At 46.2% G+C, this 23,704-nt stretch overlaps 2 protein-coding genes across 2 annotated transcripts in view; both read right to left on the bottom strand.

The window, feature by feature from the left end:
• Positions 1 to 1,790: 1,790 nt before the first annotated feature.
• On the bottom strand, positions 1,791 to 10,692 carry slc9a5 (solute carrier family 9 member A5; the record flags this gene model as incomplete). Its single annotated transcript, XM_083890978.1, has 16 exons — positions 10,644 to 10,692; positions 9,275 to 9,577; positions 8,434 to 8,597; positions 8,264 to 8,342; positions 8,009 to 8,186; positions 6,523 to 6,743; positions 6,237 to 6,439; positions 5,880 to 5,969; positions 5,531 to 5,601; positions 5,257 to 5,383; positions 5,057 to 5,148; positions 4,302 to 4,428; positions 3,938 to 4,087; positions 3,723 to 3,789; positions 2,436 to 2,564; positions 1,791 to 2,362 (listed from the first exon to the last, which is right to left on the bottom strand). Exons 1-16 carry the CDS (start codon positions 10,675 to 10,677, stop codon positions 1,791 to 1,793), a joined length of 2,607 nt encoding a protein of 868 aa, XP_083747104.1. The 5' UTR covers positions 10,678 to 10,692.
• Positions 10,693 to 11,539: 847 nt separating this feature from the next.
• fhod1 (formin homology 2 domain containing 1) overlaps positions 11,540 to 23,704 on the bottom strand; it is an 18,736-nt gene continuing 6,571 nt past the window's right edge. The window contains exons 4-26 of the mRNA XM_083890862.1: positions 23,655 to 23,699; positions 23,460 to 23,554; positions 23,145 to 23,256; positions 22,845 to 22,939; positions 21,934 to 22,077; positions 21,440 to 21,852; positions 21,097 to 21,204; positions 20,650 to 20,733; positions 19,243 to 19,269; positions 19,021 to 19,071; positions 17,993 to 18,153; positions 17,621 to 17,752; positions 17,254 to 17,438; positions 16,550 to 17,173; positions 15,706 to 15,861; positions 15,407 to 15,589; positions 15,189 to 15,308; positions 14,900 to 15,061; positions 14,624 to 14,814; positions 13,689 to 13,881; positions 13,448 to 13,607; positions 12,174 to 12,350; positions 11,540 to 11,882 (exon numbers count right to left, since the gene is read on the bottom strand). Coding sequence (XP_083746988.1) covers positions 11,800 to 11,882; positions 12,174 to 12,350; positions 13,448 to 13,607; positions 13,689 to 13,881; positions 14,624 to 14,814; positions 14,900 to 15,061; positions 15,189 to 15,308; positions 15,407 to 15,589; positions 15,706 to 15,861; positions 16,550 to 17,173; positions 17,254 to 17,438; positions 17,621 to 17,752; positions 17,993 to 18,153; positions 19,021 to 19,071; positions 19,243 to 19,269; positions 20,650 to 20,733; positions 21,097 to 21,204; positions 21,440 to 21,852; positions 21,934 to 22,077; positions 22,845 to 22,939; positions 23,145 to 23,256; positions 23,460 to 23,554; positions 23,655 to 23,699 — 3,701 coding nt within the window. The 3' untranslated portion in view covers positions 11,540 to 11,799. The remainder of the gene's footprint in view (positions 11,883 to 12,173; positions 12,351 to 13,447; positions 13,608 to 13,688; positions 13,882 to 14,623; positions 14,815 to 14,899; positions 15,062 to 15,188; positions 15,309 to 15,406; positions 15,590 to 15,705; positions 15,862 to 16,549; positions 17,174 to 17,253; positions 17,439 to 17,620; positions 17,753 to 17,992; positions 18,154 to 19,020; positions 19,072 to 19,242; positions 19,270 to 20,649; positions 20,734 to 21,096; positions 21,205 to 21,439; positions 21,853 to 21,933; positions 22,078 to 22,844; positions 22,940 to 23,144; positions 23,257 to 23,459; positions 23,555 to 23,654; positions 23,700 to 23,704) is intronic.

The following is a 23,704-nucleotide window of genomic DNA, read 5'->3' as shown; positions in this document are numbered from 1 at the left end:
AAAGACTCCTCCATCTACCAATCCATGGAGACATTTTCAACCCACGCACTGCTCGACTCCCATCAAACCTTCGTCTTGTGAAGAACTAAAGTGAAATAATTTAACGTTTATTTTTGACAATCGGCTCATCAATAATCAATAATCTCTCCATTCTTTTCTTTGACTTGGCTCAGGCTGGAATGTGGGCGTGTCACAGGGTGAGGTCATGACTCAGCGTCAGGGTAGACACTGAATTCAGATTATGACTCAGCATCAGGACAAACACCCATCTGTGTGGTTCAATCCCAGTACAGACAGGTTTGCACAGGCTCCGCCCCCCAACACAGACCTCAAACACCTTCATGAAGATCAGCTGTCTGTGACCTCCACAGACAGAGGCTGCCCCCTGCTGGAGAACAGGAGCTGTTACACACACATCTCTGCTGGGATGAATGTTGAGAAAAATATGCTTTTGTAACGATGCACAAAGCCTGTGCATAAGACAGGAAACAGGAAAAAAAAACAACAACTATGAACTTTAAACCCAGTTCTTTGACACATGATCTGACCCTGACCATGACCCGAATCATGTTCAGTTCTGGACACGCCTCATTCTTGGACCTCAACGCGGTTTAGAGACTCCGCCTCCTAATGATTTCTTCCTGTAAAAACATCTTGACATTGTTACGATCACCGTGTGTTTAAATACAAGTGCAGTCAGATCACATGTGATGTTAGGTGTAACAGTCAGTGAAGAGGTGTGAGCAGGTGTAACAGGCAGGTGGAAACAGGTGTAACAGTCAGATTTGAACAGGTTTGAACAGTGTGTTAACAGGTGTGAACAGATGTTCAGTTAGCATTAGCCCTAGGACAGTAGTTAGCCAATACCCCAAGGTATTACTCGTGTGAGTCAGAATTTGTCTTGGTGTAAGGCAGTTACAGTCAACTCACATGTGATTTCAGTCATATTAACTTTAATGCACTGAAGAAGCCAGCAGGAGGTGCTGTGCACTTAGACTGGACTCCTTTAATGCACTGTCTCTACATGTGACATCCAGTAAAATCAATATTATGCAGCATTTGTCTGATCATGAAAAACAACCTACAAAAAAGAAGAAGAAACAGAAACAACAACAGTAACAGCAGAAACAGAAACAACAACAGAAACAAGTAACAACAGTAACAGTAACAACAACAGTATCAGCAGTAACAACAACAGTAACAACACAAACAACAGCAACAACACAAACAACAGTAAGAGACACAACAACAGAAACAAGAAACAACAGTAACAGAAACAATAGTAATAACATAAACAACAACAGTAACAGAAACAACACAAACAACAACAGTTACAGAAACAACAACAGTAACAGTATGAACAGTAACAACTATAATATTAACAGCAAATACAAATACAGCAAGTGACAAACATGACATCACACTGAGGTGACAATAACGTGTCATGTAACTCAGGCATGAAGATGAGTCAACGCACACCAGCTCAGCTCACTGTCACAGAGAGGAGGGGCTAAAAAGTTCAGAGAAGAGGACACGCCCCTCAGTGAGTATTAGTCATCAAACAGCGTGGAGTTTTATTACATAAAGAATCTGAAAACGTGGATGATTAACCTCAGGACTAAACCCAAGAACATGGAATATTACATTCAAGGTTAAACCCAGGAACTTGGATTTAGAACTGCAGGATTAAACCCAGGAACATGGATGATTACATTCAGGATTAAACCCAGGAACATGGATGATTACATTCAGGCTCTCTGTCTCTCTGTGATTGGACGGTCGTCTGGGTTCTACAGCTGAGTGGGACCTCGGCTGTGTGGCTCATTGCTGCCAGTGGAGGGCGTTGTCACCAGACTCCTCAGGTAGACGGAGGGCTTCCTCCTCTTCCCTGAGCTGGGGGCGGAGCCTGGAGGAGGTGGCGGTTTCGGCAGGGAGATGGGAGGTGCCAGAAGAGGCTGCAGCTCAGCCTCTTCCTCCTCCTCCACCTCCTCCTCCTCTTTCTTCTTCTTCTCTGGGAAACAGAGGGAGCTCTGCACCACCTGTGATCCGATGGAAGAGGTGCTGCCCAATAGGCTGCCCGGTGGTGTGTAGGAAACTGGGCGTGGCGCTCCCGGTCTGGAGAGGGCAGACAACCGAGGGTGGACGGGCTCTGTGTGGGCAGGGGGAGAAGAGACGCTCTCCAGAGAGGAGATGCTCTGGTTCCAGGCCTGCTGCAGGTCCACAGGGATGATCTTTGTGGCCTCAACAGACAAGCAGGGCGGTGGCAAGCTCACGCTGCCCTTCCACGGAAAGAGACTGCCCCCAGTGGGGGGCGAAGGTGAAGCAGCTGTTGGAGTCTGACTGCCCCCCACAGCAGGTGGTCCTGAGGGAAGAGACAGTTAGAACAGCATCAATCTGATTAATTAATTAATCGAATCCCTGCAGCCTAACAGTACCTGACTTTGGTCGTGGTTTCGGTGTTTCAGATTTGCGAGCTACAAAGGTAATCCCGACATCTTCCTCCTTCTCTGCGTCTGAGAGTTCGTCTTTCTCCTCCTCTGACTCCATAGAAACAACCACAGGATCTGAACACAGGTCAACTCAACAGGTCAACTCAACAGGTCAAGTCAACAGGTCAAGTCAACAGGTCAACTCAAAAGGTCAACTCAACAGGTCAACTCAACAGGTCAAGTCAACAGGTCAAGTCAACAGGTCAAGTCAACAGGTCAACTCAAAAGGTCATCTCAACAGGTCAACTCAACAGGTTAACTCAAAAGGTCAACTCAACAGGTCAACTCAACAGGTCAACTAAACAGGTCCACTCAACAGGTCAATTTAACAGGTCAAGACAACACTTAAACTCAACAGGTCAACTCAACACGTCAACACGACAGGTCAACTCAACAGGTCAACACGACAAGTCAACTCAACAGGTCAGCTCAACAGGTCAACGCAACAGGTCAACTCAACAGGTCATCTCAACAGGCCAACTCAACAGGTCAACTAAACAGGTCCACTCAACAGGTCAATTTAACAGGTCAAGACAACACTTCAACTCAACAGGTCAACTCAACACGTCAACACGACAGGTCAACTCAACAGGTCAACTCAATGCGTCAGTTTAACAGGTCAAGACAACACGTCAACTCAACAGGTCAACAGGACAGGTCAACGCGACAGGTCAACTCAACAGGTCAACTCAAAAGGTCAACTCAAAAAGGTCAACTCAACAGGTCAACTTGAAAGGTCTTTTCAACTCTAAAAGTAAACTCGACAGGTCAACTCAACAGGTCAACTCAACAGGTCAACGCAATAGGTCAACTCAACAGGTCAACTCAACAGGTCATCTCAACAGGTCAATGCAAAAGGTTAACTCAACAAGTCAATGCAAAAGGTCAACTCAACAGGTCAATGCAAAAGGTCAACTCAACAGGTCAATGCTAAAGGTCAACTCAACAGGTCAATGCAAAAGGTCAACTCAACAGGTCAATGCAAAAGGTCAACTCAACAGGTCAATGCAAAAGGTCAACTCAACAGGTCAATGCTAAAGGTCAACTCAACAGGTCAATGCAAAAGGTCAACTCAACAGGTCAACTCAACAGGTCATCTCAACAGGTCAACTCAACAGGTCATCTCAACAGGTCAACTCAACAGGTCAACTCAACAGATCAATGCAAAAGGTCAACGCAACATCAATGCAACATGCTGATGGCATTCAGATGAGCTCATGTGACTTGTCTTACCTTTGTCCTGCCAGCTGACGTTACGTCTGGGTTTGTCCCCGTCCTCCTTGGTGTCGGGTCCTTGACGCTGAGGACAAAAGAATAAAGGGTTCAAGTTCTGAACGACACATTTAAAAATGATGAAATGTTTTCCGCTGTCCTCCATGTTTGTTCCTGTTTTCATGACGAGCAGGTCATAACCATGGTGACGTCACGGCATAGTGAACGTGTCTCACCTTCTTGAGACTTCGCTCCTTCTTGTGTCTTTTGTAGCGAGTGGACTTGAAAGTCTCCATTCGACTCTTCATGTTCCTCTGGAAAACCTCACGGTCCTGGCGCTCCTTCTCCCCCAGAGACATGAAGTGACGACTGTAGTGGGACTGATACTGGACACAGAAGAGACGCAGCAGGAGACGCAGCAGGAGACGCAGCAGGTGGCACAGAGGAGATACAGAGGAGACACAGCAGTAGATCCAGCAACAGGAGAGAGGAGAGACATTACACAGACCTCTAATGTGTGTGTGTGTGTGTGTGTGTGTGTGTGTGTGTCCGCGTGTGTGTGTGTGTCCGCGTGTGTGTGTGTGTATGTGTGTGTGTTACCCGTCTTCTGGGTTTGTACAGATTCTCTGCGAGGACATGATGTGTCTCTGTGTCTTCCTCTACTTTGGCTCCGGGGACGTTATCGATCACCTGCAGGTCCAGACACACACCACTGCCGTTCTCACGCCTAACATGTGAACAACACGTCAACAACACATCAATGACATGACAACAACAACTTGTCAACAACTTGTCTACAACATGTCAACAGCACGCCAATAGCTTGTCAAAATTACATCAACAACATGTCAACAACACATCAACAACATGTCAAAATGTCAAAAACAATACATCAACAACATGTCAACAACACATCAACAACATGTCAAAATGTCAAAAATAATACATCAACATGTCAACAGCAACACATCAAGAACATGTCAACATCAAGTCAACAATATGTCAACAACACATCAAAATGTCATCAACACATCAACATGTCAAAATGTCAACAGCAACACATCAAGAACATGTGAACAACACGTCAATGACATGTCAACATCACTCCAACAATATGTCAACAACACATCAACATGTCATCAACACATCAACAACATGTCAAAATGTCAAAAACAACACATCAACATGTCAACAGCAACACATCAAGAACATGTGAACACGTCAACGACATGTCATCATCACATCAACAATATGTCAACAACAACACATCAACGTGTCAACAACATGTCAACATGTCATCAACAACAAAATGTCAACATGTCAACAACACAAACACGACATGTCATGTGACTCACAGGTAGTTGGTGACGTTGGTGAACTCGGGGAAAGAAGCTCTGCTCGCCATCGAAGGAAGAGAGAGACGAGCTGAGGTCAGGACGTTTCCACCCTACACACACACACACACACACACACACACACACACACACTGATATTATCATGGACTGAACCATTGCTGTGTCACCTGCTGATGGACTGAACCACTGGTGTCTCTCACCTGGTCAATGACACTGATGGCGTCTCTGATGTTGATCTTCTGATAAGCCTCCCACAGCTCACTCTTCCTGTACACAGACTTTCTGAGCAGAAGTTTACTCAGGTAGTTCTTATCAAACTGCTCCCATCTGATGACACACACACACACACACACACACACACACACACACACACACACACACACACACACACACACACACACACACACACACACACAGGTGATGTTAGCATGATGTTGTCATGTTGTGTCATGATGACATCATCAGCAGACTCACTTGTCTCTCCAGTGGTGGTAACCCTGCAGTCCTGCGATGTCTTCTACTGCTGTGAGGATGTGGTCAAACGCCTGAACACACACACACATGACCATGACCTTATCATGACCTCAGATCATGGTTTAGTCTCTTAGATCCCGGTGCTGTTTAATAATATAGATTATAAATAATAAAACCAGATGAAATAAGATAAACGTGGCTGTTTTTGTTCCTCAGTTTGTTCAAAATGATTCTCAAAACATTCAACAGGATCAGTGCTGTGACCTACACTCTTCATCATATACTATACACATAACATACTCCTCTATCGAGGAGGAGGAGGAGGAAGGAGAGGAGGAGGAGTACTCACCCGCTCATGGATCTCCTCATTGATGGTCGGCTTCCTGCTCGAGGAACGAGGAACCTTGAGCCACTTCACAAGAGGTTTGATTGTCAGACCCTGATTAGGAAATGAACCAATCAGAGAACACGATGACACTGACTAGTCACATGACATTTTCACACCAATCACAGAGACACACACACAACAACCAGAGATGTAAATGAATCCGATCATGAAAGAATGGCACACAACTGTTCCACTCCAATCCACCAGGGGGCAGTAATGACACCAACAACAACATGATATCAGGTCAGACTCCGCCCACAGTGTCACAGCTATGCACAGATGACTCCGCCCACACAGGTCAGAAGCGGCGTGTCTCACCTGGAACATCACCGTGAAGAAGACCACCACAATGGTCGTTGCCACAAAGTAATCTTTGGCTTTGACCCGCTCGCCGTCCAGCAGCACCACCAGAGCAAACGCCACCGCCCCTCGCAGGCCGCCGTACGACATCACCACCTGGTCAATCTTGTCCAATGGGATGAGCCGGAAACGATTCAGAACCCAGGTCTGACCAATCACACCTGCGGGAGACAGGTCACTGAAGATCAGCGTAACCTACAGAGTGCCACCTACAGGTGATGGTGGTCACGTGGTCAGTACTGACCCACAGCCCTGAAGACAAAGATGAAGACGAGGGTGCAGGACACCAGGCCCGTGTCCCACGCCCACTTGGACTTGTCGACGGCAGAGATGCCGAGGAAGATGAAGATGATGGTTTCGGCGATGCTCGCCAGCGTCTTCATCGTGTACTTCACCGTCGTACGAGACTTCTGCGAAATGTTGGCCTCCACGTATTTGTTGGCTCCGATGCCACAGAAGGTCATTCTGAGCAGAGACAGGAATAAATAAAGACAATAACATTTTCAACAGTGTTTTTATGCAGAAATGTTACGTTGTATCTTTAAATGAAAAGAATATCTGTGTGAAGAAGCAGATCGACATCACTTCCTGTAGTGACACATGACTTCCTGTCTCCATCTGAACAAAACCAAATATGATCCGAATGCAATTAAATTAATTTAACTAAATTATTTAAAGCTGCTCTTTAAATAGATGTAGATGTTAGTGGGTCAGAATAAATGATGACATTTTTCTGCCTAACAATAGTTTGAAGATAAATCATCAGCAGAAAAACACCTGCACTGACCAACAACATTTATCTGGGACAAAAGTTCTGCTGACGTCAGGGTGAAGAGAATAAAGAGAGATGAAAGACCAAAATAACACTGTAACTTACTGTAACACTTGTGTGTCACACTGTAACTCGCTGTAACATTAGTGTGTCACACTGTAACTCACTGTAACACTCGTGTGTCACACTGCAACTCACTGTAACACTCGTGTGACACACTGTGAATCACTGTAACACTCGTGTGTCACACTGTAACTCACTGTAACACTTATGTGTCACACTAGTGTGTCACACTGCAACTCACTGTAACACTCATGTGTCACACTGTAACACTCGTGTGTCACACTGTAACTCACTGTAACACTCGTGTGACACGAGTGACACACTGTAACTCACTGTAACTCACCGTAACACTAGTGTGTCACACTGTAACACTAGTGTGTCACACTGTAACACTAGTGTGTCACACTGTAACTCACTGTAACACTAGTGTGTCACACTGTAACTCACTGTAACACCAGTGTGTCACACTGTAACTCACCGTAACACTAGTGTGTCACACTGTAACTCACAGTAACACCAGTGTGTCACACTGTAACTCACTGTAACACTTGTGTATCACAGCGTAACCCATATTATTAAAGTCATGTTACTACAATCATGCTATTACAGTCATGCTATTATAATCATGTTATTAAATGCATGATATTAAACTCATGTTATTATAGTCATGTTATTAACAACATGACTGTAATAATGATGAGTGATGAGTCCGTTGTTGAAGCTACGTATGGTTTTGTTTCTTATTGTGATTGAGTTGTGTTCAGGTGAAATTAGTTTTTAGTGGAGTTACTTTGCATTTTCATGAGGAGGATGGACTTTAGACTCTGCCCAGCGTCTGTCAGCCCCTCCCCCTCCTGGTCACACGGTGGGTTTGCGGTGATGCTGGCGGACTTACGACAGAATGGCGGACAGCGAGAGGAGCTCGGCAGTCAGGTACGCCAGGTAGACGAGCAGGAAGACGAAGAGTGGCTCGATGATACGGACCTTCTTAGTGAAGCGAGTGATGAAGCCCAGGATGACGGCGAAGACCACACCCACCAGAGTCCCACCGATGCTGACGATGAAGAAGGAGGCTGAGAGGGGGAGGAGCATGGTGAGAACCTGAGGAGTCAATCACAGCCACGAGGATCACACGTCTCTGAAGACTCACCCACGCCTTTGAAGTAGTCTGCCGTCTCCACGTTCTCCACCCCGACCTCCACAAAGGAAATGTACACTTTATATAAGACCTGCAGAGACACAGAGCTCACATGTCAGTGGGGGGCGGGGTCACTTTGACTCCTGAGTGAGGTTTGAACACGTGAGTTGTTTTCGTCTCACCACAGTGACGGCGTCGTTAACCAGCGATTCTCCGAACACGATGATGAAGAGCGTGTCGTTGACGTGAACTTCTTCAAAGACAGCAAGAACCGCCACCGGGTCAACGGCCGAGATCAGAGAGCCAAACAACAGGAAGTCCATGAGGTCAGCCTGCACACGCTCATCTACACACACACACAGTGACACACATACAGTGACAGACACACACAGAGAAACACACACACATACAGAGAAACGCACACACACACACATACATACAGTGACACACACATAAAGTGACAGACACACACAGAGAAACACACACACACACACACACACACACACACACACACACAGAGAGAGAGAGACACACACACATACAGAGACAGACACACACAGAAAAACACACACAGAAACACAGACACACAAAGAGAAACGCACACACAGACACACGTTTGTACCCTAACATGTCATGACATCACAGCAAAGCGAAATCACTGACCTTTGACCTGTAGTAAGTTACTGCTAGTAACCAAACTCCAAAGACTGACCTCTGACCTGCAGTGACCTCTGACCCTCAGTGATTGACCTCTGATTTGCTGTGACCTCTGACCCTCAGTGAATGACCTCTGATCTGCTGTGACCTCTGACCCTCAGTGACTGACCTCTGTCCCTAAATGAATGACCTCTGATCTACTGTGACCTCTGACCCTTAATGAATGACCTCTGATCTCCTGTGACCTCTGACCCTCAGTGACTGACCACTGACCCCAGTGATTGACCTCTGATCTGCTGTGACCTCTGACCCTCAGTGAATGACCTCTGACCCTCAGTGACTGACCTCTGACCTCGAGTGACTGACCTATGACCTGCAGCAGTTTGGCAGCATACAGACTGAAGCCGCAGCAGAAGGCGTTCCACAGCGTTCCCACCACGGCGTACGTCAGGATGGCGCCCAGGTTGTCGAAGAAGAGGCGGGCCGACATGAAGTAGCCGGCATCGCCCACGATGGTGGGCAGCAGGAAGAGGAAGAAGAGGGCGGGGTCAAGTTGATACAGCTGCTTCTTATTGGCTACCAACACAACTCCGCCCAGAATCAGACCCAGCAGGATCAGCATGCAACTCTCCGGAACCACAGTGGTGAAGTGCTGAGAGAAATGGAACACTGCCCCCCAACACACACACACACACACACACACACACACACACACACACACACACGCACACACACACACAGACACACACATGCACAGACAGAGTAGTTTCAACAGCAGATTGATCCACAGTGTGTTATCAGTTTTATGTGTGAGTCACCCGAATGAATAGGCTGTGTGTGTGTGTGTGTGTGTGTGTGTGTCTGTGTGTCTGTATCTCTGTGTGTGTATATGGGGCAGTGTCTGTGTAACATTATCACATTAATGAGCAGCATGTATGTCTTGTTATTGTCCTGCAGCACAGTGAGTCACCAGCTGCTGTGTGTGTGTGTGTGTGTGGGGGGGGGGGGGGGAGTGTGTGTGTGTGTGTGTGTGTGTGTGTGTGTGTGTGTGTGTGTGTGTGTGTGTGTGTGTGTGTGTGTGTGTAGGTGTGTGTAGGTGTGTGTGTGTGTATTTCTCTGAGAAGAATCAGTGATTTTAGCTGGCGGGGACACAGTTCTTTCTGGTCCTCTGCTGCCTCGTGTGGTCACTTTCTGTCACTGTGGTCAACCTGAACAGAGGATTTCAAACATTGAAGTGACAAAATAAGACATTTGAAGTGAGCGATGGAGGCAGCAGTGGATCAACAGCTCCTGAACATCACTTTGGTGTGGGAGAGTGAGTGGTTCACAAACTTCAGTTTCTTGTCTCACAGTTAGATGAAGTCCTCTTCCATGTCTCTTTCAAAGTTAAAGCTACAGTACGTTACTATGTAATCAGCTGTCAGAGGAGTTCATACAGAGTTGATGAAGTCTCACACTGTTTAGATTTCGTGTCACCCAGTGACATTCCCACGCCGCACACAGGAAGTGATCTAGTTTTATGTGGAGACAAACTAAGTGACATTGAATTAGTAAAGCGAGACGAGTGTAAACACGTTCGCCTGGACAAATGCTTCACGCTCTGCTGCTGTATACACACAAAAGCTCCCTCAGTAACTCAACTGATTGTTATGTGACATTGTTATACTGTTTGTGGAGAATAAGAACAACAACAGAAGTTACATACTCCATCTTTAAAACTTAGTTTTTCACTCACGGATCTTGGCCACACTGGCCACCAGCAGCCACATGGCGATGATGTACGGCGTCTGGACGTAGCTCCACTCCCACTGGACCACCCGGAACCCGCCGCCGCCGTGATGACCGACATTCTGCCCAGCCTCCTGCGCCTCCTCGGGCTCCTCCGCCGCGGATCGGGCCGAGGCAACACCGGGCGGCGCGAGGTCTGCTCCCGGCTGTGGGCGGAGGAGGAGCGGGGGGGCGGAGGCAGGGATGCCGAGCCCCGTCTCCAGGAGCGGCGGAGAGCCGGTGCCAGACAGGTCCGCGGCGGCGGCGGAGAAAAGAAGCAGCAGCAGCAGCAGCAAGGGGAACTGCATCTTCATCCAAAGACCAGAGAGGACACGTCCTGTCACTTTATATATACACACACGCACATTCACGCACGCACGCACTCACGCACGCACACCCTCCTGCGTGCGTGATACAGAGATACAGAGGAGGGGACACACGTGACCCGTCCAGGAAGTCCACCTTTAAAGAGACACTGAGACACACACACACACACACACACACTGTCTCTCACACACACACACACACACCGTCTCTCTCTCTCTCCCTCACACACACACACTAAGTTTTTTAAAGTGATTATATGGAGGTACTAGTCTGAACTTACAGCGCCCCCTGCTGCTGAGAACCAGCCTCAAACACAGAGACAGCCGCGTGGGGGGTGCGTTCCATTTGTAGTCGGAATTCAGAATTTACGAGGTCAGGGGGCGTGTCCTGTACATGGAACACAGCATGAACCCGTGTCTCGGGCTGGTTCTCAGCAGCAGGGGGCGCTAGTGACAGTGAGGTCAACAGTCGCTCACACAATCACTCAGGAAAACCTGAACTACACCTTGAACGACACGAAACAATAACAGTCAAAAATGAAACTGATCAATAACTTTTATTAATCACATGTGAAGCATTTTTTTAAACATTTTATTCTACTTTTTAAATTAAAACATAACGATCAGAAGACAAGAGGACAGAGGAGTGTGTGTGTGTGTGTGTGTGAGTGAGTGAGTGAGTGAGTGAGTGAGTGATTGATTGAGTGAGTGAGTGTTTCATCTGTGACACGTGAACTTGTCCATCTCCTCCTCTGGTCTCCTGCTACTCTGGGTTCAGGGATCGATCGATCAATGTGATCAGACTCTGTCTTCAGTCTTGTTGTTGAGTCCCAGCGCCTGAACCACGTCCATACTGAGACCAGACTTCAGAGTCCTCCTCACTGAAACACACACATGTTCATACCGTTCATGTTTTCATCCCTGACCCAGACCAGACTTAGTGTGACACAGTGTCCTCAGGGACAGATCACAGACACAGATCTCGTCTCTTGGAGATAAGCAGTGTTTTGGACACAGCAGCTGTTTCTGTTTGTGTCTCAACACGTTCAGTCAAAGCCACTGAGGTCACGACCTTCTGACCTTCTGACAAGATCAAAATACTGACACGGTGGCAGTAAAATCACAAACCAGAAATCTATATATGATGAGTGACATCACCACCACATACTCACATGACTTCCTGTTGAGGCGGGACCGTTTTCGGTTCCTGGGGCTTGGTGCTCGGTCCGAGGGATTGTGGGTAACAGATTTGACGAGTCGATCCATGATTTCATCTGTGGCATCATCCTGGGAACTTGAACCATCGTCTTTGGCCACGGACATCATAGATGGACTCACCCGACCCAGACCTGCAGATCATTACCACAACATGAAGACCACAATCTGTGAAATGTTGTTATATTGTTACGTGGCTCTGTAGTGACATTGTTATGTCGCTCTGTTATGTTGTTATATTGTTACGTCACTCTGTTGTTATGTCACTCTGTTGTTATGTCACTCTGTTGTTATGTCACTCTGTAGTTACAGTGTTACGTCGCTCTGTAGTTACATTGTTGCGTTTCTCTGTTGTTACGTCGCTCTGTAGTTACATTGTTGCGTTGCTCTGTTGTTATGTTGCTCTGTAGTTACATTGTTACGTCGCTGTGTAGTTACATTGATCTGCAGTTACATTGGTATGTCATTCTGTTGTTACATTATGTTGCGCTGTAGTTACGTCGATCTGTTGTTACGTTGTTAGGTCACTCTGTAGTTACATTGTTATGACGCTGTTACGTTGTTGCAACGCTCTGTAGATACGTTGTTACGACGTTCTGTTACATTGCTCTGTTATGTTGCTCTGTAGTTACATTGCTACGTCGCTCTGTGTTACATTAAGTCGCTCTGTTGTTACATTGTTACGTCGCTCTGTTGTTATGTTGCTCTGTAGTTACATTGGTACGTTGCTATGTAGTTACATTGTTACGTTGCCATTTAGTTACATTGTTACGTCTCTCTGTAGTTACATTGCTCTGCAGTTACATTCCTCTGTTATGTTACTCTGTTACATTGTTACGACGCTCTGTAGTTAAGTTGTTACAACGCTCTGTAGTTACGTAGCTCTGTTATATTGCTCTGTAGTTACATTGTTACGTCTCTCTGTGTTACATTAAGTTGCTCTGTTGTTATGTTGCTCTGTAGTTACATTGGTACGTTGCTATCTAGTTACATTGGTACGTTGCTATGTAGCTACATTGTTACGTCGCTCTGTAGTTACATTGCTCTATAGTTACATTGTTACGTTGCTATGTAGTAACATTGTTACGTCGCTCTGTAGTTACATTGTTACGTCGCTCTGTTTTTACACTGTTATGCATCTCTGCAGTTACATTGTTACATCCCTCTGTTGTTATGTTGCTCTGTAGTTACATTGCTCTGTAGCTTATACCACAAGAGGGCAGAGTCTTACTTCGGACAGCTCTGGAGCGTCTCAGTCCGACTTCACTGCTGATCAACAGGTTCTTCATGTTCTCATGCTCCTCTTCCGCACCAGGGTCTGCCTCCACCGCTGTCTGGGACACGAGGGAGGGGCTATCCTGAAGAGACACCGCCCCCGAGAACTTCTCCGTCTGAGAGGAGGAAGGAGACAGTGAGATGAAAAAAAAAGCCTGTGACATTATGTGTTACTTCCTGTGAACTTTGACATTTACCTCCGTGATCATCTTCCCTCTTGTCTTGGTTCTTTCACGATGAGCAGCGCGTTTACGTTTCAGTGTGACCACCCTCTCTCTGCTCGTACGATACTCCAGAGAAAACTCGCTAATGATGCGACAGAAGTTTGTGACCTTGATATCTCTGACGGACGACAAAGGCTGACCGAGGAAGAGGAGGAAGGAGTGGAACCTGTGACACACATCAGACTCACAACATTAGACACACAACCTCAGACTCACAACATTAGACTCACAACATCAGATTCACCATCAGACTCACAAGATCAGACACAAAACATCAGACTCACAACATCAAACGCACAACATGACTCACAACATCAGACGCAAAAATACAGATGCAGAACATCAGACACAAAACATCAGACTCACAACATCAGTCACATAATATCAGACTCACAACATCAGACGCTCAACATCAGACACACAACGTCAGACTCACAACAACAGACTCAACATCAGACGCAAAACAACAGACACACAATGTCAGACTCACAACAGCAGACTCACCACATCAGACGCAAAACAACAGACACACAACGTCAGACTCACAACAGCAGACTCACCACATCAGTCGCAAAAATACAGACGCAAAACAACAGACACACAACAACAGACTCACAACAGCACAACATCAGACGCTCAACATCAGACACACAACATCAGACGCTCAACATCAGACTCACAAAAGCAGACTCACCACATCAAACGCGAAACAACAGACACACAACAACACAACATCAGACACACAACGTCAGACTCACAACAGCAGACTCACCACATCAGACGCAAAAATAAAGATGCAAAACAACAGACTCACAACAGCACAACATCAGACACACAACAACAGACTCACACCATACAGGTGCGTATACAGGTGTGTGTTCAGGTGTGTGTTCAGGTGTGCATCTCACCTGTTGATGACCCTCCGATGCACCACCTTCAGGATGATGATCCTCTGCGTACAGTCCTTCAAGAACTCTTTCATCTTGTTCTTCAGCGCCACCTTTGCCTCGTGTTTGGTAACCACCTTCAGGTTGTCCCATGATGCTTTGCAGCGCCTCTCCAGCTGGACCAGGTTCTCTGACAGCAACTCAAAGTCCACCTGTAAGAAAAGGCTCACCTGGTCACATCTGGTCCCACCTGAGCACACTTACAGTACCATCAAACACACGTGGAGGAGGCGGGACCTTAGCTGAGCGGCTGATGGCGGGAATCTCAGAGTAAATGTCTGAGGATTCTGGGTAATTTTCCAGGACCAGGCTGCAGGTGTGATGGAGCAGAGACTGACGGTGGACAGTGTCCTTCACCTCCACCACCTTCTCCAGGTAACTCAGCTCAAAGCCTTTAGCCTGGACACACAAACACAGAGGTTAGAGTAAACTCTGATGATTTGCCAATTACTTGTCAAACATTTGCGTTACTGTCAGCTTGATGAGTGTGTGCATGTGTGTGTGTGTGTGTGTGTGGGGTCCTCACATTGGAACTGTTGAGGAAGTTTCCGATGGCGAGCAGCGTGGCGAGGGTCCTTCTGAAGGTCTGATTGGACGCCAGCTGCTCCATCCCAAGCTTCAGGTCGAACAGCGGCTCTGCGATCTCCTGCAGGGGGCGACAGCATCACAATGTTCAAGTGTTGTAACTCACGGGTCACCTGGTCTGTGTGTGGGTGTGTGTGTGTGATGTGATGCGTTTGTGACCTTCTCCAGCGTCTCATAGTTGAGTTTGAAAGCCCACAGCTGCAGACGGGGGGTCAGCGCACTGATGGAGGACAGAATGAGCAGGAACTGCTCTGCCGGACCCAGAGGGATGTCCGGGTTGGCGAGCTGCGCCTCCTGGATCTTCTGCTTCTCCTCATCCGTTGGCGTCATGGTCAGTATCTTCTGCTCAGGCCAGAGAAGGAGGAGCAGTGACCTTTGTTAATCTACTGTATCTGTCTGTCTGTCAACTCTGTGAACACCAACATCTGATTGGACCACATACAGGAAGTGCCTCTTACCTCGATCCCCTCCTTACTGATGGCGAACTCATCATAGTTGAGGATGGCGGTCTTGATGACCTGGACCGTGGGCAGAACAGTCATACCTATGTTGATGGCATTGCTCCTCTTTGGGTCCAGAACCAGAATCTCAGTCTTCTTAATCTCAGGTCCTTTCTAAACATGAAGATGTTTACATCACAGTGACGTCAAGTTTACGTCACTACATCATGATGACGTGTCACTTTTGTCACGTTAGCATGACATTAGCATATCTGTTGTTATGTTAGTGTTCAGTTTCAGTTATGGTAAAGCATTATAAGGAATGTAAAGGCTAGCATAATACAAACACTGTGCAACCTCATTAGGCTCAGTAAAAATGTGCCCAATGTTTTTGAGAAGAAAAAAAAATGTCATTAAAATTATTCCTTAAGAGGTTTGCAAATATTTTCAACAGATCCTTGTTCAGGGCGATGCCAACTATTATGATGGTAAATTTCAAGTCATTCCGAGATACTTTTTGTTTTTGAGAAGAAAGTCAGCTCACTGTCAAAGTGAATCAGGGCAAATAGATCATTACCTGAATTTAAAAAATTCATTTAAATTATTCTTTAAAAGGTTTGCAAATATTTTCAAGGCATCCTTGTTCAGGGCGATGCCGACTATTATGATGTTGAATTTCAAGTCATTCCGAGATACTTTTTGTTTTTGAGACTAAAGTCAGATCACTGTAAAAGTGCATAATTTCCTGAATTTCAAAAATTCATACAAATAAAACTGAATTGAACCGTGTTAGTGTGTTGTCATGTTAGCGTCACGTTGGCATCACGTTGTTGCATTAAAATAACCACAGTGACATTGTTACCTTGGTAACAGGGAGTTCCTTGGCCTTGGACTCAAACAGGTGTTCGAGGCGGACAGTGTCCACCGCCACCTTGTCCAGTGACGCCCACACCGTCCCGCGGCCGAAGCGACACTTCTCCGGTCGGTCGGCCTGTTTCAGCTCCTTCCAGAATAACTTCACCGTCTTCTTCTTCCGAGGGACCTCGGCTGCTGCCAGAAACGAAGGGGGAGGCGCACCTGGGGGGAGGGGAGGAGGTGGAGGAGGTGGAGGAGGTGGCACACCCCCCGGTGGAGGAGGTGGTGGGGGAGGGGGAGGGGGAGGAACCAGGCCTGGAAGAGGAGGAGGAGGAGGAGGAGGGGGAGGACCCGAGCCTGGAGGAGGAAGAGGAGGAGGAGGAGGAATGCCAGAAAAGCATAAGGCAGCAGAGGTGGAGTCCATCGTGTCCATGTCCAGGACGTCGATGTCCTCCTCATCCAGAAGGTCGGAGAAGTCCAGGTCTTTGATGCGTAGCGCGGCGGCGCTCGGCTGCAGCTGCTCCCAGGCATCGGTGTCGCCACCAGGACACAGTGGGGTCATCTGGGTGGTTTCTAGGCGACGGGCGGGGCTCTCCGCGTCGATGCTGCTCTGCTGCCGCAGGTAACGCTGCTAAGACACAAACAGTTACAAACAGTTCACACCCTGTGTTGACCTTTGACCCTCACGTGACACCTGTAAAGCACCTGTACCTGTTGGTTTTCAGCCAGTCGGGCCAGTGCCGTCTGGGCGGAGCCTTCGAGCCCTTCCAGTTCTGCCCTGCGTAAGGCGCTGCCCTCGGAGGCAGAGGGTTCCAGAGAACGCGCTCTGAAGCTGGACAGACGCTCTGACACGCGACCCCAACCGCTCAGTTCACCGCCGCCGCCGCCGCTGCCAACTGAGGGACAGGAACACACAACAGAGGTATCACTCTGCCTTGACTTCAAGAACCAACAACAAACATCAACCCTTCAGACTCCACCCACAGTGATTGACCAACCCTTCAGACCCCACCCACTGCGATCGCGCCGTCATCTTTTTATCATGCAGATGTTTGCAGCGACGGTGTCAGTCTCTCACCAGCCTGAAGGCTCCCTTCTTCTTCACTGTTGTCGGTAATGGTGGCCGGTCTTGCGGTCTTGGAGAAGAGCATGTCCATCAGGAACTTCGTGTCGTTGGAGAGCGTGCTGCACTGAGGCTGAGGTGGAGCAGCTGTGACGGGAACAAACAACGACAGTCACACTTTCATTTACACACGAAGGCACCGACTGTGTGGATGTTTGAGGTACTGACGCATAGTGTGAGCGCCCCCTGGTGCTGAAAACAACACAAAACGTAAACAATCTTTTTGTTTGTCATTTTTGCCATAAAACTAAATACATTATGAGAAGGAAGTGAAGAATTCTGAAATCCATCCAACTGTTTATGTGTGTGTTTGTGTGTGTAATTTACTGCTATGTGATGCCTCCACCGCACTGTTGCCCCCTCCCTCCTCTGCTGTGGGCTGAGGGCTGATGATGTCATCAGATGAGGACAGTCTGGACTGGCTGAAGTGTTTACTTCTTCTCTTCTTTTCCCACTGAGTCGCTGCAAGGCTGCGCAGGAAGCTGTCTCTGTGTGTGTGTGTGTGTGGGGAGGGAGGAGGATAGGTAGAAGGGGAGGGGTTTAGTGCGTGCAACAGATCCAACATGGCCGCCAAACCACCATGGCCGAGAGTGTCGTTACGTCACAGCAGCTTCAGATCAATCCAGTAAGTCATTGATTAGGGTTAAGTTTGCACCAATCACGATCAGAACCCAAATCCCAAATCATTAGTTTTTCAAAATAAAAATGTTTTTTTTTTTTCCCCATTTTCCAATATTGTGCTCAAATGAAAAATTATGAAACAAAACAGATAACGAGAGTTTCCTGTTCCGTGCAGTGTTGATTTTTCCATCTAATGCAAGTTACGTGACCCGGAAGTGACTCGCGTTAGATGGAAAAATCAAAACTGGACGAAACGGGAAATGCTTGTTATGGCTTTTTATTTTATTATGAAAATCAAATTTAAAGTTATGTGATTTTTCATTTTGATGAACGAATGATTGTCTCCGAGTCTCTGTTTCCTGTCTGATGTTTAAAGAACAAAAGTTTGTTCATGTTTAACATACAGTTAAATTCTACATTTTCACCACCAGGTGTCACTAATATGACCCTGACATCTTCAGGAGGAAACAAAGAGGAAGTGACACACAAACACACACAGCTTGTGTGAGTGTGAACATGACCTTGAACAAACGCATACATAAACACATGAACACGTGAATGGAACTGATGTTTAAATCATCTTCACCACAGAAACAACCGACAGGCAGATTAAACACACCAGCACCAACACACGCTCTCTCTCTCACACACACACACACACACACACACACACACACAATGAGGCTGAACACCTTGCAGCTCCCAGCATGCAATGCAGCTGCATCAGTACTTACTCAAACTTCTTCAGAACCGGTTTGTCCTGATTCACACTACATTCACCTGGGCTACACACACACACACACACACACACACACACACAAACCCATATAAACACACACACATGGAGTGATCAGGACTGATACAGACGTGAGTGTGTGTTTCTGTGTGTGTGTGTGTCTGTGAGTGTGTGTGTGAGTCTGTCTGTCTGTGTGTTAGTTGTAGTTACATCTACTCACCAGTAGAGGCTGTCAGCCTCCGCAAAGCTGAAGAAAAGATGGGTAGGAAAAGAGAGAGAGTGAGAGTCATGACGATACAGTGAAGAGAGAGAATGACAGTCAGCAGAGTGATGGTTGAATACTGAGACGATGGTTTTTTAAAACAATCCAGAAATCACAACAAATAGATGAAGATCATTAGGAAATCTGATTATACACAAAGATTCTGAGATGATCGGGAAATCAAGATTCAGATGAAACCTACAGATGATCCAGAAAAGATCCAGACAAGATCTGATGATGATCCAGACAAGATCTAAAGATGATCCAGACAAGTTCTGAAGATGACCCAGACAAGATCTGATGATGACCCAGAAAAGATCCAGACAAGATCTGAAGATGATCCAGACAAGATCTGAAGATGACCCAGAAAAGATCCTGACAAGATCTGAAGATGACCCAGAAAAAATCCAGACAAGATCTGAAGATGATCCAGACAAGTTCTGAAGATGACCCAGACAAGATCTGACGATGACCCAGAAAAGATCCAGACAAGATCTGAAGATGATCCAGACAAGATCTGAAGATGACCCAGAAAAGATCCTGACAAGATCTGAAGATGACCCAGAAAAAATCCAGACAAGATCTGAAGATGATCCAGACAAGATCTAAAGACAAGATCTGAAGATGATCCAGACAAGATCTGAAGATGACCCAGAAAAGATCCAGACAAGATCAGAAGAGGATCCAGACAAAATCTGAAGATGATCCAGACAAGATCTAAAGATGATCCAGACAAGATCTGAAGATGATCCAGACAAGATCTGAAGATGACTCAGAAAAGATCCAGACAAGATCTGAAGATGATCCAGACAAGATCTGAAGATGACCCAGAAAAGATCCAGACAAGATCTGAAGATGATCCAGACAAGATCTGAAGATGACTCAGAAAAGATCCAGACAAGATCTAAAGATGATCCAGAAAAGATCCAGAAAAGATCTGAAGATGATCATGAAAAGATCCAGACAAGATCTGAAGATGATATTGAAAAGATACAGAAAAGATTTGAAGATGATCCAGAAAGGATCCAGACAAGATCTGAAGATGATCAAGAAATTAACCAACAATTTCAAAATAATCATGAAAAGATCCAAATTAAATATATCAATGATTAAGAAATTACCCGCAAAATAACCAGATCAGATATAAAGATGACCTGGATCGGATGTTATGATTTGGCACTATACAAATACAAATGAATTGAATTGAATGTAAAGAAGATCAGATGTAGATCAGATGTAAATCCACACGGCTGCATGATTAGTTTATAGTCTTTACTGAACAGCACCATTCAAAATCAGCCAGTGATCATCTGTAGTTGTTGTGGTTACCGTGTCAACCACACAGTAACCATCTGCTTCACTCACTTGAAACTTGTCTTCGTCTCCACCTTTGACTGGTCTGGATTCATTTGGGGCGACTTCACCTGGACAGAGGGGTCAGAGGGCAAACTACACACACACACACGTGCACACACACATGCACAGTCACACACACACACACACACACACATTAATGAGTGAGTGACTGTTGTTTAAAGAATTTTCAAGTTTTAGTCAAGTTTTCTTTGTTTTACTATAAGTAGATTTGGTAGAAACAGATGATCTGAGGGACTGACCACTGTCCTGAGGTCAAAGGTCAGAGGTCATGGTCAGTTTGACACATGTGAGCAAACAGTGGGGGAAACCACTCAGGATTTTCTACAGTTGAAAGATTGCCCTCAGGTGGCTGTCATGAAAACTGCAGCGTGTCAGTGCAGGTCTAAGCCTGGTTCTCAGGTCAGAACCAGAACCAGAAAAGTCTCCAGTACACACCTGCTGGTGGCTGAGGGCTCTTCACCGATAGAGCTGCTTTTGGAGAAGAACCTGGACTTCCTGCCCAGACCCAGACTTGACATGTGGTGAGTGAGGAAAGAACGACTCCTAGTGGCCCAGAGGGAAACCGGTCACCAGTAATATCAGAGACAGTGAACCCACACCAAGAAACAAAAAGAACCAGAACAGAGCCAGAACAGAAAAGAGACAGAACAGAACAGAACCAAACCCAGTTATCATTCTTGTTTGGTCCCTTCAGTCATTGTGCGTCTGATCACAAAGGTCATTTCTGATTGTATTGACCCAGTCTGAACTTTTCTGTAGTTGCCGATGATTCACTTACGGGCTGGACGCCGTCCTCGCGTCCATCTCAGTGGTCATGGTTCCGTTAGTGGTGGTGTGGGGGGGCAGTGGAGACACAGATGGACTGGAGGCGGGACTTCCAGTGTCAGGGGTTAACGGAGAAGAAGCTCTGCTGCCGAGGAGTGCTGCGATGGGGCTGGAGGAGGAGGAGGAGGCAGAGGAGAGCGTGGGGGAGAGGGTGGCGAGGTCAGAGGAGGGGGAGAGGAAGGGAGGGGGAGTGGTCGAGTTGGAGGGGGAGGAGACTGTGGAGGTCGACAGGAGGTCAGGAAGATTTTGACTCGATGAGCGGCGGCTCTTTCGACCCTCTTGATCATTAGCAGCAATTTTTCTTCTTTCTTTGCGGAGGAGGGAGGAGGAGTCATCGACATCACCATCCTCATTCTTCAGAGCTGTCTGCAACACACACACACACACACTCAGGTCAGACTCTGACGTCTTGTTGTTGTTTACCGTTGCTTGTTTGTTTGTTTGTACCTCATAGATGGTAAACTGAGCTCTCAGGTCCAACTCTGTCGACTTGTTGTCCATGTGTCGGTGGATAATCGTCTCCATCCCGAGCTGCTCCAGACTGTCAGTGACATCGTAGAAGGTGTCCTGGTCTGGAAGGACGGACAGAGTCTGTGACAGAGAGACAGACACAGACAGAAAGGGACAGTCACTGGACACGACCGAGGGACATTAAAAGAGACTGTGTCCTTTTGGAGGACTTGTCCCGAACATGAGACAGGAATTTATTTGTGACTTTTTCTTTTGGTTTAACAGCCGGTGTGGAGTTTCTGTCTGAGTAAGTGTGAGTAACAACACTGTTATGTTGACGTGTGTGAACTTGATTATATTCTAAAGTTACGCACTACATCTTTGAAGACAAAAACATTCTGATAATTACACTGTTTGTGTTGACTTTGTTGACTGTTTTTGTTTACTCTGTTGACTGTTGTTTATTTACTTTGTTGACTGTTTGTTTATTTTACTTTGTTCACTGTTTTTATTTAACTTGTTGACTGTTTTTGTTTACTTTGACTGTTTGTTTTTCTTGACTATGTTGACTGTTGTTGTTTCCTTTGTTGACTGATTTTGTTTATGTTGTTGACTGTTTGTTTTTGTTTACTTTGTTATCTGTTTTTGTTTAACTTGTTGACTGTTTTGTTTAACTTAACTTGTTGACTGTTTTTGATTACCTTGTTTACGGTCTATTTTTGTTTACTTTGTTGACTATTTGTTGACTGTTTGTTTTTGTTTACTTTGTTGACTATATATTTTTGTTTACTTTGTTGACAATTTGTTTGCTTTGTTGATTATTTGTTTACTTTGTTGACTATTTGTTTTTGTTTACTTTGTTGACTATATGTTTTTGTTTACATTGTTGACTATTTGTTTTTGTTTACCTTGTTGATGAGCGTCATGGCAAACACCAGCAGCTCTGAGTCTGAGCCATTTTTCTCGTCCAGAACATCAACAATAAAACTCCAGGGCTTCATACCTGCAACACAGGCACGCATACACACACACACACTAAATTATAGAGAAATACAGCGCCACCTATGGAGGTACACGGACAATAAGTCCATTTTGTCCTCCACATGTAAACTCAGACTCTGTAAGTTGTCTGATTGTCTGTCTTAGTCAGACTATGACTTTAGTCTGAGTGAGACTCTCTGTCTTGGTCTCTTTGTCTCTGTCCTCACCTCTGCGTGAGTCCACAGTGTTGACAGCGTGGATGAGTAGAGGACTGTTGGACTCTGAATATTCCACAAACACGATGAGAAGCTTCAGAGAGGTTTTCACCACCAGACGAGACTAAAGACACAAACAGGTCAGTTCAGTTCAGGTGCAGCAGGGGGCGACACCTTCTCTCTTTGAGATGTAACTGTAGAACCTCATATTTGTGTTTTAAAATGTCCCTACAAAATAAATGTTGATGGTTTACTGCACTAAAAACATGTTTTTCTTATTCTCACAGACAGGAAGTGAGGTCACTGACAGACAGATTAAGTACTCACCTGACTTCCTGTCAGTGTGTAGAGCCACTGCAGTGTCTCACAGTGGTTAATGACACCGTCCATTCCGTCCACAAAGAGCATGATCTGACTGAGAGCTGGGGACACACAGAGGGACAGTCACTGACAGAGACACAGAGGGACAGTCACTGCAATGTCATGTGTTGTGTTGTGATGTCAGGTGATCACATGACCCACCTCTCAATATGTAGTTCTGATAGTTGTGATCGGCCTCTGCTCCGACTTTA

Source organism: Microchirus variegatus, assembly GCF_963457635.1.
Source record: "Microchirus variegatus genome assembly, chromosome: 6".
Classification (NCBI taxonomy): Eukaryota; Metazoa; Chordata; class Actinopteri; order Pleuronectiformes; family Soleidae; genus Microchirus; species Microchirus variegatus.
Note: the sequence above shows the minus strand (reverse complement) of the source record. Positions and strands in the feature narration are given on the sequence as shown.